Consider the following 12,417-nt stretch of genomic DNA (forward strand, 5'->3'; position numbering starts at 1 on the left):
GACCGTCAAGCTGGTGGAGATTTTTATTAAACAGAGCACATTATACTTTAAAAGCAAGAAAGCAGATGGCACCAAAGTCAGCCGTGATGTACCCAGACGCAATTCCCATTTCTCAGGGAAGCTGGATCCACTTTCAGCGAAAGCTGAATTTGGAAAACAAAGTCGCTATTGTGGAAATAAAGCTCTCACGCCACGCTGACTCTGCACAAAGCCAGGCTGCAAGCCTGCATTTATTTTGTGTCATCAGGGGGGGCGTAGGAAAATGAGCAAGCACCGAGCAGGTGGCAGCTCCTCCCGCCTAGCCTCCCCAGGGAATAGGGATGTTCTGGATGCTCTCTCCACGTGGAGACGTAAACCAAAGGCCGGTCTCCCTGCACCTGCCTTTTCAAGGTGCTATACTGACCAGAAAGCACAAATAATTCAATAAATCAGGATGCAGGTATCCTGGTTAGTGAGGGATCCACAGCTCTGCTTGAAAGACGTGGATATTTAAACCCTGACAGTTTTACTGAGTCAGGGCTTGAAATCCAATCTTTGGTAACTAAAAGAGATGGCAAATAAGAAGTCCCAAGTGGAAAATTACTGCTAAATAAACTGTATTTAGTTAAATGCCTATAATGCTACCAAGAGATACTTACTCAAGGCACTCATGGAAAGGTGAGAGAGTAGCCTGAAAGCCACTGTTGGCCAAGAATAGCAAGTTCAAGTTTCTGAGGATGTAAAAAATCTCTTCTTTTCTTTGTCTTACATGTTCCTCTCAGAAGTGAGATCCCTCCTCGAGCCTGTAGGGCTCTGCCCTCTTCCCCTGGGTGTCCTGTTGGGCTGGAAATGGTTGCTTTTATGCACACCCTCATCTGGTGTAGATTTCAGCCCAGTCTGACTCCACGGCAGGAGAACTGTCCTGGTTAAGGCTCTTTCTTCTCAGCCAGGAAGCCAAACCAAAATCCAAATTCTCTGCAGCCAGGATAAACTTGGTAAACAAGATAAACTTTAGATGGAGATAAACCAGATGATTCTCCAACAGATATTTTACTTCAGCTTTGCAGTAATTTTAGCTGGCACCTCACTTATGTAGTTTGATATTTAAATTCTTCTCAACTGTATTTTTACCTACTTCTGAAGAAAACCAAGCAGCATAGCATCCTACTTAATTTTTTTTTAGAATACCAGATAAAAAAATTGCGGAAGGTCAGTTCTCAAAATCACAGTCAAAATCTTGTTGTTTTTATTCTATTTAATGCTTAATATCTGGGAAAACACAATAAATAATTCTTCAGTTTAGAACAACTAGATGGTATGCTTAATAACAAAATGTTCAAAGAGGATGTAAAAACAAATTAATATCTTCCTATTTAACTTAATTGACAAAGCACGTCTCAGTTTAAGGCAACTGAGAAATTTTCAGCCTTAAAAGACAAATGAACTTGTTTTGCCCTTCCCTAAACATGCGGCTATCATTGAAACCAATGGAAGCACTATGTGTGTGCATATATATGTATGTATATATATACATATGCACACACAAATATATATATATATATGCCTGCATTGAGGGCAGAATTTGACCATTCTTACAAAATGGCAGTTTGCAGTCGCCACTCGGGTGTTTATTAATAAATAGGACTTCAGAGCTTTCACATATCCTGCATTTTCCAAATCCTGCAACCGCAACTTATATGAAACGTTAGCATATAAAAAGTCATCATTGTACAACCACTTTTTTTTCAAAAGTCAGTGTCAAAAACATGAAAAACATCTAATTTAATAAAACCAGGCATTTGTTTAAGTGCTGAGGTCTGTGTTAGCTTTTTTTCTGCTTTAAGCACTGTTAAAACACAAAAGGCAGAAGTGGCTCAGAAAATGACAAACGCTCCAACAACGTACTTGCAGCTTTAACAACACTTATCTGACGCTACGGTTAATTGAAAAACAACGTAAACACAATGAGGTACAGATACCACGGGACATTCCTCACAACTGTGCAAACCGTGGGCCTCATCCTGCAAACACCACCGGCTCCAGAGCTTCGGTTCCCTGCAGCCGCCGCTGCCGTCTGCAGGAGGGGGCCCAGTGCCCGCCGTGCCATGCACCGAACACGTTGGAAGTGCCTCGGATTTCAAACTGACACAAATCCACGTTTCATTTCTTCAGACTGTAAACGGTGAGATAGCTTCTGAAAAGTTTCGTATAAATGCTCCTTTAAAACTCTCAGAGGTTTTACATTTCAAGGTAAATCGAATATAACATCAAACTGCTTTTAAACGAGGCAAATGGTGCTTGCTCTGCTTTTCGTAAAAAAGCAACCATATTCCTTTGCTGTAAGATTCTTTATACACCTCCAGTCACTCTTTCCTTTATTTATCAGGAAGTACAAGAGCTATGATAATTTTATTGGTGTTGGAGATCTGGAACAGCCCTATGGATTTTTGTGGTGACATTAAATCTTTAAGTTCATCCTTTTTCACACGTCTTCCCTCTGGTTTGTTTTATTCTGCTTCCTCGCTCTTCTCAGAACCACCTCCAGCTGAATTATCTGCCTCATACTTTTTGTCAAGAGCATCTTCAAAAGATTTCCCACTGCAGTCATAGGTCTTACTTGTAGATCCCGTATGTGTTCGAATGCGAGCTCCTGGCTGGTAGAGCTGCATGGCTGGACGATCCTAGAAGGAAGCAGATATGGTTAACTCTCGGAAAAACTATGTGGGATACATAAGTGGGATTTTTAAGTGATTAATATTTGCGAAGAAAGTAGATTTTGTGTTAAATTACTTTACATATCATAAGACCTGGGAAAAAAATGAAGTGTAATAAAAATGAACTAAGTATTTAATATCTGTCTTGCTTATAACGCTATTCTTGGAAGCCAGGCATTTTGAATAAAAGAAAAAAGCTCTAAAAATTAAAGATCTTGTGGTACGACTGATGTAAACACGGAGAAATACTGCAGACAATTATCAGACACAGCGTTATACATTTGCACTGTTATTGCTCTGCTTCATCATGCCTCCCATACTGAGTACGAGAGCAGGGGAATTCACCCACTGATAATAATAAAGTATGATCTTAAAACATGCAGACTTTCTGAGTGACTCGATCATACAAAGGCTGATTTGATCATTGTAAAATGGAAGGAGACAGTTAACAAGGAAAAGACACCTTGAACTTGCAAATGTTCCACAGCTCTTGGGAGCACTTTTTGTTTGGGAAATTTTAATAATAAAATGTATTATTGAAACTCAGCTTAAGAAGTCTTTTCCTAGGAACAGTGTTTTACTCTCACAAATACCAGTTGTTAACGTTACAGGGCAACTCATTCACCAAAACCAGAGCTTTTTGATCAAATTCTCAAGTTTAGCAAACAAAATTAAACAGCCTATTTTAAGACAGTTGCAGAGTGCTGAAATTGTTCTACATCAAACTGGATCAATTTCCATCTCTCTTTGTAACTTGAAGCCATTCAGATCTTTTATTCTTCCATTCTGTTTTTTTTTTTTTTTCTTATTACCAATATGTATTTTCCCTTTTTGCTTTACCTTTGCATGTCTTTTTCACTCCACTTTATTCTCCATCTCTTTAGACCAGATATCAAGATTCACAATCAGGCCATACAACTAAATTATCCGAGCTAGTGCTTTGTCGTGTCATAGGAAACGCGTAACATGCATCCTTCTACATCACAAACAGCTCTTCAATTTCCCATTTTCTCATTCTTACAAACTCCAGAAAGATCCTTGGTTTGTGTAAAACTTGTGCTGACTATACTAATTCTGCAGGTAAGCTGGAAAACTCAGCTTCTGTTGTGAGAAATACTCTAAGGAAAAAAAGTAACAAAACTGCAAAAAACTTTACCATTATTGCTTATTTTGGATAGGGAATAAGCCTAGAACTTGAAGTGTGGGGTAATCCAGAGACTCAGCAAGTTGCCAGAAGTGTGATGAGAGGAATTAAAAATGAGGAGGCTTCTTAAGGCTTGACAAAAGGCCCCCAGGACCCACCATCTACTTCCAAGGCTGCAGATATTTCACCAGACTCCAAGTTTAGCACAGCAAACACGAGGAAAACCGCTTTTCCCATATTCCTGTTTCTGAACCAGCCAGTTTTCTGACTGCTCTAAGCTTGAGCTATCGGTGTACGGGGGAAGTGGCTATTGTGCACATGGAGATAAACCGCATACAGGCTGCCCAGCTGAGCTCTACATAAGCAAAGATCTGGGCTCAGCGGGCTTCTTGGGTTTGCACCAAGTGACCTACGTGGCACGCACAGCGAGGCCACCTGGCCTGGCTCCGGGTACCCTCCCTATGGACTCACTCCACACGTGACCAATTTACCCTCTGCCAGCTCTAGCCTCCGCCACCGATCAGGAATTTGGTTTGAAAGGTTTCATACTCGGAATAAATTTCTACACAAAATAGTGTTTCAGTCATCTTTTGGAGGAAATCTAGGATCAGAACAGAGAAAGAATGAGGCTGACAGGGAAAGCCACCTCCTGAAAAGACTTTGGTGCACCCATGAAATCAGAGTCTGAGAAAAATGGTGTCCATGTTTCTGGGAGGCAAGAAGGGAGAGATCTAATGTACACCCTGCTACGGGCACCGTTTTTGCACCTGTTCTTTCCCTGGCATTGACCATGAGTATCATTTGTGGTAAGCAAACAACAGCCTTTTCTAACTGGCAGGTATACAAAGTACTGAAGGGTTCACACATTCACACCTTCTAAATACAGGGGCTTCTGAATTAGCCATTTATTAAAGTCTGTACAGTTCCTGTATTAGGCGTGTCCTGGCCAACCCATGATTTAATTACTTTATGATCTGGGTAATGGAAACATATTTTTAAAAGGCTAGCATGTCACAGTTTTTGAATTTCATTGCAGACCAGATGTATCGCATTTTTTAATATGCTCATAAAATACGAGGCTTCCGAGAATAGTGTTCTAAAAATGCCAGGGTTGAAAGGAAGACAGATTATGCTATATATTGTACATACAAATGAGCAGAGACCAGTGACCTTAACTTATTTTAGCTGCTGTTGTCCTCTGACAGTAATAAAAAGAAGTCAGGGTTTTACTGAAAATTAAATAAAGAACTGCTTTTTCTCAAGAAAAGCATCTTTGTGCTGAGTTTGCCAAAGTAAAACCTGTGATCTTGAACCATATTTAACTAATGAAAGATTATCCTAAATGAATAAAAGAACCTTATTTCTTATGCGCTCCTTTTTGGATGCCATGTCATCACACTTGTCCTCTTTACCCAGTTTGTCTACTGCCTCCACAGTGAAGCTGTAGTTGTGGTTCCCTTTCTTTCCTCTGTCTTGGCTGTATCCTTTCCCCCATTTCAGCTCTTCTTCATTCCTTCTCACAAACTTGTCAAACTCATAGTGAGCTCTATGCTTTCTGCCATCATCCAATCGATACCTTTGTCTTTCAGGTTCTTTTTCTCGAAATCTTCTCTCCAAATCTCTTTGCTCTTTGTCACTATCATTTTGTGACCTACGAATATGTATGAAAAGAAAGAAAACCCAAGCAATTAACAGTAACAAACAGCTGTTGAAGGACATAATACAAAGTTTTCCTTTGATTTCAACCTTCTTCAGGTGAGCTGTATGGTAAGGCTGTTTTTTTTTTTTTTAATAAAAAGGGGTTATGTGCAATTATGCTGAATGTCTCATTCATGTATGTCCAGCTCTTGACTATGCATTCAGTTCAAAATGTTAAAGATAAAGCTTTCCAAGCAAAATCTGGCTCTTGTGTAACTGTTGTGGGAGGATTCTTCTTCAACCTTTATCCCTCTTTGCAGTCCCCTGAGTAGCTCCCCAATGGTTCGCACATAATCACATGCTGCGTGCTCAGGACTTGTGGGCTGCTCTTGAGAAGACTCACATTGTGAACACTTGTGTTCTAGGCTTTTGTTTACTGTGTCTCCAAATAATTTACTCTATCTTTCAATATTTTAATTAGGTCAAAAACCACTACCTTATCACAACATAATATTTAATTTATGCTATGGGTTTATATTATGAAGACTGTTAGTTTGCAACATTTTGCTGCCTGATACAATCCACAGCTCTCTTTTTTACTTCATTGTTCCTGTTCAGCAAGCTTGTGCTTCTCTCATAAAGCAAAACTACAAATAATGAAGAAAGATTACAGAATAGATTAAATTTTAAAAGCAGCAAATACAGGTAGTTTCTTTTTATGTATTACATACTTATGATACTTAAAATTGAAAGGGGAAAGTTGATTTTGATAGTCTGCTCACATTCTGTGAATTACCAGAGAGAATTAGAGAGGCTGGAGATTTTCCAATGATGTAGTGATCAAGCAGTGAGACGTGTTTCTCATTCAGATTGGTTTAATATGAATAAACATTTATCTTTTTACACCACTTTTTTCTTTCAGATAATGTATCTGTGAAAATTGTCATGAGCTTGGGGTCTGGTGGGGCTGACAAGACAGGGGCCCCATCTCAGGAAGAGCTGGAGATCTGCAACAAAACCTCAATGACAGGGAATTTGATCTTCATTTTGAAAGACTGGGCCTGCATGAGCACAGCGCACAGCCCAAGTGGAAGCCAATTTCCAGCTCTCAGACACCTGAATCACTCCCCATTACAGAGACGCTGTATCTGTGGCATAGGTACATGCACAGAAAATACTACTACCTCTCAAGGGGTATGTATGTGTCTGTAAGTTATTTGTTTCTCAGTTAAATGCTACTCTAGATGCTACCTTCAAGGCCTAGCAAGGCTCTGGAGAACGACCTTCCCAAAAGGCATGAAGACACATCCAGCCTCACCGCTGTAGCACTGCCTGGTACCCGTCTATCTCCTCCGTGACTGGGGGTGATGAGGAACACACGTGCCCGGTGGTTGATAGGTGAGAGGGAAACAAACCCCAGCTCCAGAGGGGTTGAAGGAGCTTTCTAGAGTTCGGCCATGGGGAACAGGCAGGCAAGAGTGGGAGTGGTGGGCTATGGGAACGAGGCTACAGCAGTGAAAGAACTACGCTATGCCTCTCATTCTTACTACTGCACGTGTAACACAAAAGGCAGTGAGAGACAGACAGCCTTGTACACATATCTGTCATAAGGCTGTCATTCACACCTTAACTATGCTGCCATTGTCCCATTTACCAAACACATCTGTCTGCTTATTGCAGCAGAAACGAAGCCAGTGTGATGAATGGTAAGGCACCGTAGGCGATTTAGTCGTCGACATCAGTAATGGAAATCGGGCCTTACCTGAGCTCTTGGTGGGGAAACAGATGAAATAACAATGAAACTCTCAACAATTTTTCACGCAGAAATCTTTCCAACCTGGGATTTCAATGCACTTCACAAACAATAAATTGCATCCACTAATACTGCCATCAGGTCAGTAAGTTGTTACGAAACACCCCTTACAAAAAGGACAGTTCACATGTAAAATGAAATCAGCTCCTTGCTGACAAACAGCCAGCCAAACACTTGCATCATGTTTAAGCCTTCATATCAAAGCATTTAGGATATAACTTGGACACCAAAATGCAAATAATACTTACTTTTCCTTAGGTTCTTTTAGCGAGCCCTCTGATGATTTAGATTTTATACTCCCAGACCCAGGGGACTTTTCCCATTTGTTTTCTTCAATGTCAGCTTCTTCATCTTTTTCTTTGTGCTTTTCACTGGCCTGCTCATCTCCTTTTTCAGGCTTCTTAAGAAGCTAAGAAATATTAGTTTATATTACGATGTAAACTCCTCTGTTGTAATGGAATTTTTAACAATGTATTAAATATATCAAGGACCTATTAAGACTGAAGATATTTAAATCTTATTTAATAATGTTATGAATATATTTTGCAAAGTATAAAACTTAAAACGTCATTTTAAGAGGGCAGTTTACTTTTGCTAAGGGACGGCAGTCATTAACAGGCACTCAGCAGCACGCTTTTAAATATGCCAAGAGTACTGGAGAAAGCACTTACCTGCTCTTCTTTCTTTAGCTTTATATATAGTCTGTGATTTCTTAGAAATCAAGTAACAACAGAGCTCAGTGTTATTGCCAATAAAATAAAAAGCAGAATCTCTACAATACCACAAAAAGAGCAGGATTAATAGTTCACTCCTTGAAGTATTACATATAAAACATGCAACACGTGAACTACTTGGGACAGGCTGGCATACAGAAATAAGTGCTTCGTATAAATACACCTTGACAGAAATAGAGACTGAGGAAAAAATTAAGATGTTAGCAGGAAATATCATATTACATTTTAATTTTGGAGATCAAGATTTCCAAGAATTCTGTTACTTTCACAAGAAATAACCCACACAGGGCTTGAGCAGTGTCTGGCATTACAGGAGTAATCTTTATAGAAGGACCAACTGTCTCAAACTATCCTTCTAACGCTTCAGGAGTAAGTAGAACATCTCACCATTCTTTTTTTTTCCCACCAGTTTTTCTTAAATAAGCATGTATTATTCTTCTCCGATACTTAAAACTTCTATAATGTTTCTCTCAAGTAGTATTTTCTTTTTCTTTCAGGGAAAGAACCAGCTTTCAAGGTCACGTTGCCAGAGATATGTCATGGTGAGTTTTTGGGGACAAACAATTTTGGCTTTAACCATTTTAAAGATTAAGTAAATTTTCTTCTGAAGTTCTAGAATTGCTTTCTTTATGCCCAAATATAAAAAATGTGTAATTGCTTCAGAACTTACTATTTTTATACATCCAGGTGAAGGCAACTGTCACCTGGGAAGAAAAGGAAGAGGAAAGACCTACACAGCTCAGTGGCTTCTCTCCATTACAAGATCTGGAGTGAGTCTGTGTACTCTTGCATTACGCTACAGACTCTTACACCAAAAGAGCCTAAACACCTTTCCAATAACACATAATTTAGTTGAGATGAATAGTTTTTGTCTATGTTGTCTTATTCAAATAAGGTTTTAAATGTTGAGATTTAAATGCACAGAACACACCTGCCACACCTGCTCTGTTACAAGGCAGCGCAGCCTAAAATTATATATAACAATATTAATATAAGCAATTAGTATATATAATTATATATTATAGTATTTATACATCATGTAAGTGTACTGTATAACACTATTAAAATATATAATTATATATAAACTATAACAAAACATTTAATAATTTGGTTAAAGCATATTATTAAAATAAATTAGTTCTGAGCATAAACACAAAACACCCTCAGCATACGTGGCTAGACGAAGATTTACATGATGAAGTGTTAGAAGCCATATTTGTAATAATCTTCCCAGGTGATAGCACAGAACAATTTGGTTCTGTCAGGTTACGTCAGCACAGAATTTGGCAGCGTTATAAAACGGCATCTGAGTTACCTGTCATTGCAACTGCACTAGCACATCACGGTACCTAAGGTAATTAGTCAGACTTTTCAGCAACAGCATTTAGTCTAAACCTTACTTTAATTCTCCTTCCAGTAAAAACTGTATCGCCTCAACGTACTGCAGCACACTGTATAAACAATATTAGTGTGAAACCAAAGTAACTTCTAAATAACTTCAACAGAGGAATATTTTTTCATTAAGATACCTTGATCCTTATTTCTTTTTCGGAAATTTTCTTTTGCTTCTCTGCTTCTTTCCTTTTACGTCTTTCCTCTTCCCTGCGCTTCCTTTTCTCTTCCTCCCGCAGACGTTTCTTCTCCAATTCTCTCCGCCTTCGTTCCTCTCGTTTCTCTTCTCGAATTCTCTGAAGAGTTCAAAATGCTTAATTGTAAATTGTCCAAAGGAAAACCACATGAAACATAAAATGTTGAACTTCAGGCAAAAGTCTGAACGTACCTGCTTTTCTAATTTTCTATTTTTAATATATTCCAAAAGGGGTGTTGTTCTTCTAGCTAAAACACAAAAAATTTGTGATATAGTGTTCAACTCCTAAAATATGTACTCATTTCTTTACTTCAGTACTAACCCCTTTTTTTTTTCTAGCTTTATCTGCAAGGGAGCCAAATAATTCATAAACCTATTTATTTTATATATTTTGGACAGCATTCCCATCATTCCATTTTTGAAACACTGCTGTATTTTTGCTGTTAGGGTTAGAAACACCACAGATATACTGCATAATTTTTTAACATTTAATTAAAAATCATGTATTTTTGGTTCAGAGAATGGCATTTTTTCTCTTGCTCATCAAAAAGGAAAGAAATGTGTTCAGTATCTACTCCTACTATATTCCTAGCATATATCTATTCCTCTTTTAATCTTTTTTTTTTGACATCAAAACCCACCTAGATTGCTGTTCATGTACAGCCCACATTATTGTAATCTCACATGTCACTCTTCAAACCCAAATTTCAAATTACATTATGAACGAAACATTGTCATTCTCATATAACATTTAAGTTTAACTCCCATTTGGCATTCACCATTCCATGGGAAAACAGGATAAATAAAAGATAAGTGGTTTGTCCCAGGGTACATAGCAAGGTATCAACAGATTCAATAAAATTCTAAAATTTTCCTAAATAACGTATCTGGGTTCATCTACTGGATCACACAGCCATTCTTATGTTAAAGAGCTCAGAAATCTAGCCTGAACCACCCCCAAATTCTACAAAAGCTTGGAGACATCATCAGTTCCTGTATCATGTATGGCATCTACGACTGACAGCACTGAATTCAAGTTTGAACCGTGTGCCTATAGCTGCAAGCCGTTACAAAGAATTTTGTCAGTCTTAAGATATCCCAAGATAGAATTACAGAAAATATTTAGTACTAAAAAATGCTCTATAACTATTTATAGGACTCTTCCTGAAACTAGAGTAAAAATTCAAATGCATGGTATCATGTGGAAGAAAGAATAGAAGGTGGAAAGAAAAAATGAAGAAAAATTCTTAATCAAATTTAAAATGGCAAAGCCAAAACCTAGACACAACTCGTATCCCCAAAAGATTTCAATGTTTCTGTTTTGAATGTTTAACTAACCTACTAGCAACCCACTCAATAACGAAAAAAACCTTGTCATGGAGTTATCAATGGGAAGGTTTGATTTGATTCAGTATTTATTTTTAGCAAATATCAATGGTCAAAAGCAACAACAAACGTGAGATGCTCCTCCCTCTGTCCCTAGACTTCAGTGCTGTCCCCCTCCTTCTCTCCCACCTGCTTGTAATTTTTGACAAATGTTAGGCCCTCCCTTCCAGTCCCTCAGATCTGCAGCTCTGCCTCCCTCTACCTGCTCCCACAAGTTCCCCTGTCTGCGAAGCGTTCACCTCTTGCCATTGGGACACGTGGAAGTGACCTCAAGGGGCTGGGGAAAGGATACACCACGCTACCCTAGTCCTGACTAAGGCTGTGGTGCAAGAGGTGGATCAGAAATGGTAAATATGGAAGTGCACGGGGGAGAGGCCGTGTGATGACTGCTATCAAAAGAGGAGGCCAAAAAAGGATGTTTACCAATGAAACCTGAACCTCACCCACCTTGTTTATGAGCCTTACTCTAAATGAAAATCTAAGAGGTTTTTCTGAAAATGTTTAAGAAATGTTGAAAGAAAATAAATTACAAAGTGAAGAACTCCATCAGCAATAACTTTTATGTCTAATCTTGCTTTCTAGAAACAAGCCAGAAGAATGAGCTTACCTTCATCCTGCTACAGAGAAATTCTGTTCTATATGTCTCTGTCACACTGAAACTGATGAGCTAACGCATCTGACGTGATGCATAAAGCATGCTGGTTTGCCGTAACACTACCTGGAGAAACGCTGAGAATGTGAGGCCCAGTTCTGCTAACAGAGCACTGGGTATGTCTTTCATTGACTTCAGTACCTGTTAACACCTTTGGAACTGGAATGCACTAAAACCCTGACGTACTTTTGCTATAAACATACTTCCCACTGAAGTAATCTTTGGTTTTGTACTGATACGACAACTAAATAATTTGATTTTCTGTGATTTACCAGAAACAAAACATTAAAATTCCTAATGGAAAGCTGCCTTCAGGCAACATTGTTATTCTGAAATCCGCAACTCTCAAGACCAACCATTTTCATTGAAGAGTCAGAATATTTTTTAATTTAATAAATCTTTCCTGAAATTGTAAAGTTTCTTAGAAATTTTTGACGGCTTCTACTCTGCTTTCAAATACTAGGATGATTTGGAGTAAATAAAAATTGTTGGGGAACTTTGTATCTAGAAGAGCAACTATTTCATTGGTAACAGAATTAGCTAAATGTCCATAATTCTGTCACTTCCATTTCCTCTATTTTTTTTTATTTTCCAAACCTTCCCAAGCCACTATTATTTTATGTATATGAAGAACTAATGCCACTCTGTACAAACTCTTGTCACAGGCAGGGACAAGTTAACAGCATTAATCAGGCTACTTGTACACTGTAAAGAAATAATATCAAAGGTTGAATTTATTTTTTTTCTAGCCAATTGTCACACCAGGGGA

General features: G+C 38.4%; 1 protein-coding gene across 3 annotated transcripts in view; it reads right to left on the reverse strand.

The window, feature by feature from the left end:
* UPF3A (UPF3A regulator of nonsense mediated mRNA decay) overlaps positions 1–12,417 on the reverse strand; it is a 26,872-nt gene continuing 14,455 nt past the window's right edge. Inside the window, exons 6-10 of one of the 3 annotated variants that reach the window (XM_083819395.1) lie at positions 9,803–9,858; positions 9,552–9,710; positions 7,537–7,697; positions 5,414–5,488; positions 1–2,660 (exon numbers count right to left, since the gene is read on the reverse strand). In XM_083819395.1, coding sequence (XP_083675521.1) covers positions 2,462–2,660; positions 5,414–5,488; positions 7,537–7,697; positions 9,552–9,710; positions 9,803–9,858 — 650 coding nt within the window. In that variant the 3' untranslated portion in view covers positions 1–2,461. Of the gene's footprint in view, positions 2,661–5,193; positions 5,489–7,536; positions 7,698–9,551; positions 9,711–9,802; positions 9,859–12,417 lie in introns of all 3 variants that reach the window. The other 2 variants (XM_083819393.1, XM_083819394.1) reach the window with 2 other exon arrangements.

The sequence above is a fragment of the Anser anser genome, assembly GCF_964211835.1.
Source record: "Anser anser genome assembly, chromosome: 1".
NCBI lineage: Eukaryota > Metazoa > Chordata > Aves > Anseriformes > Anatidae > Anser > Anser anser.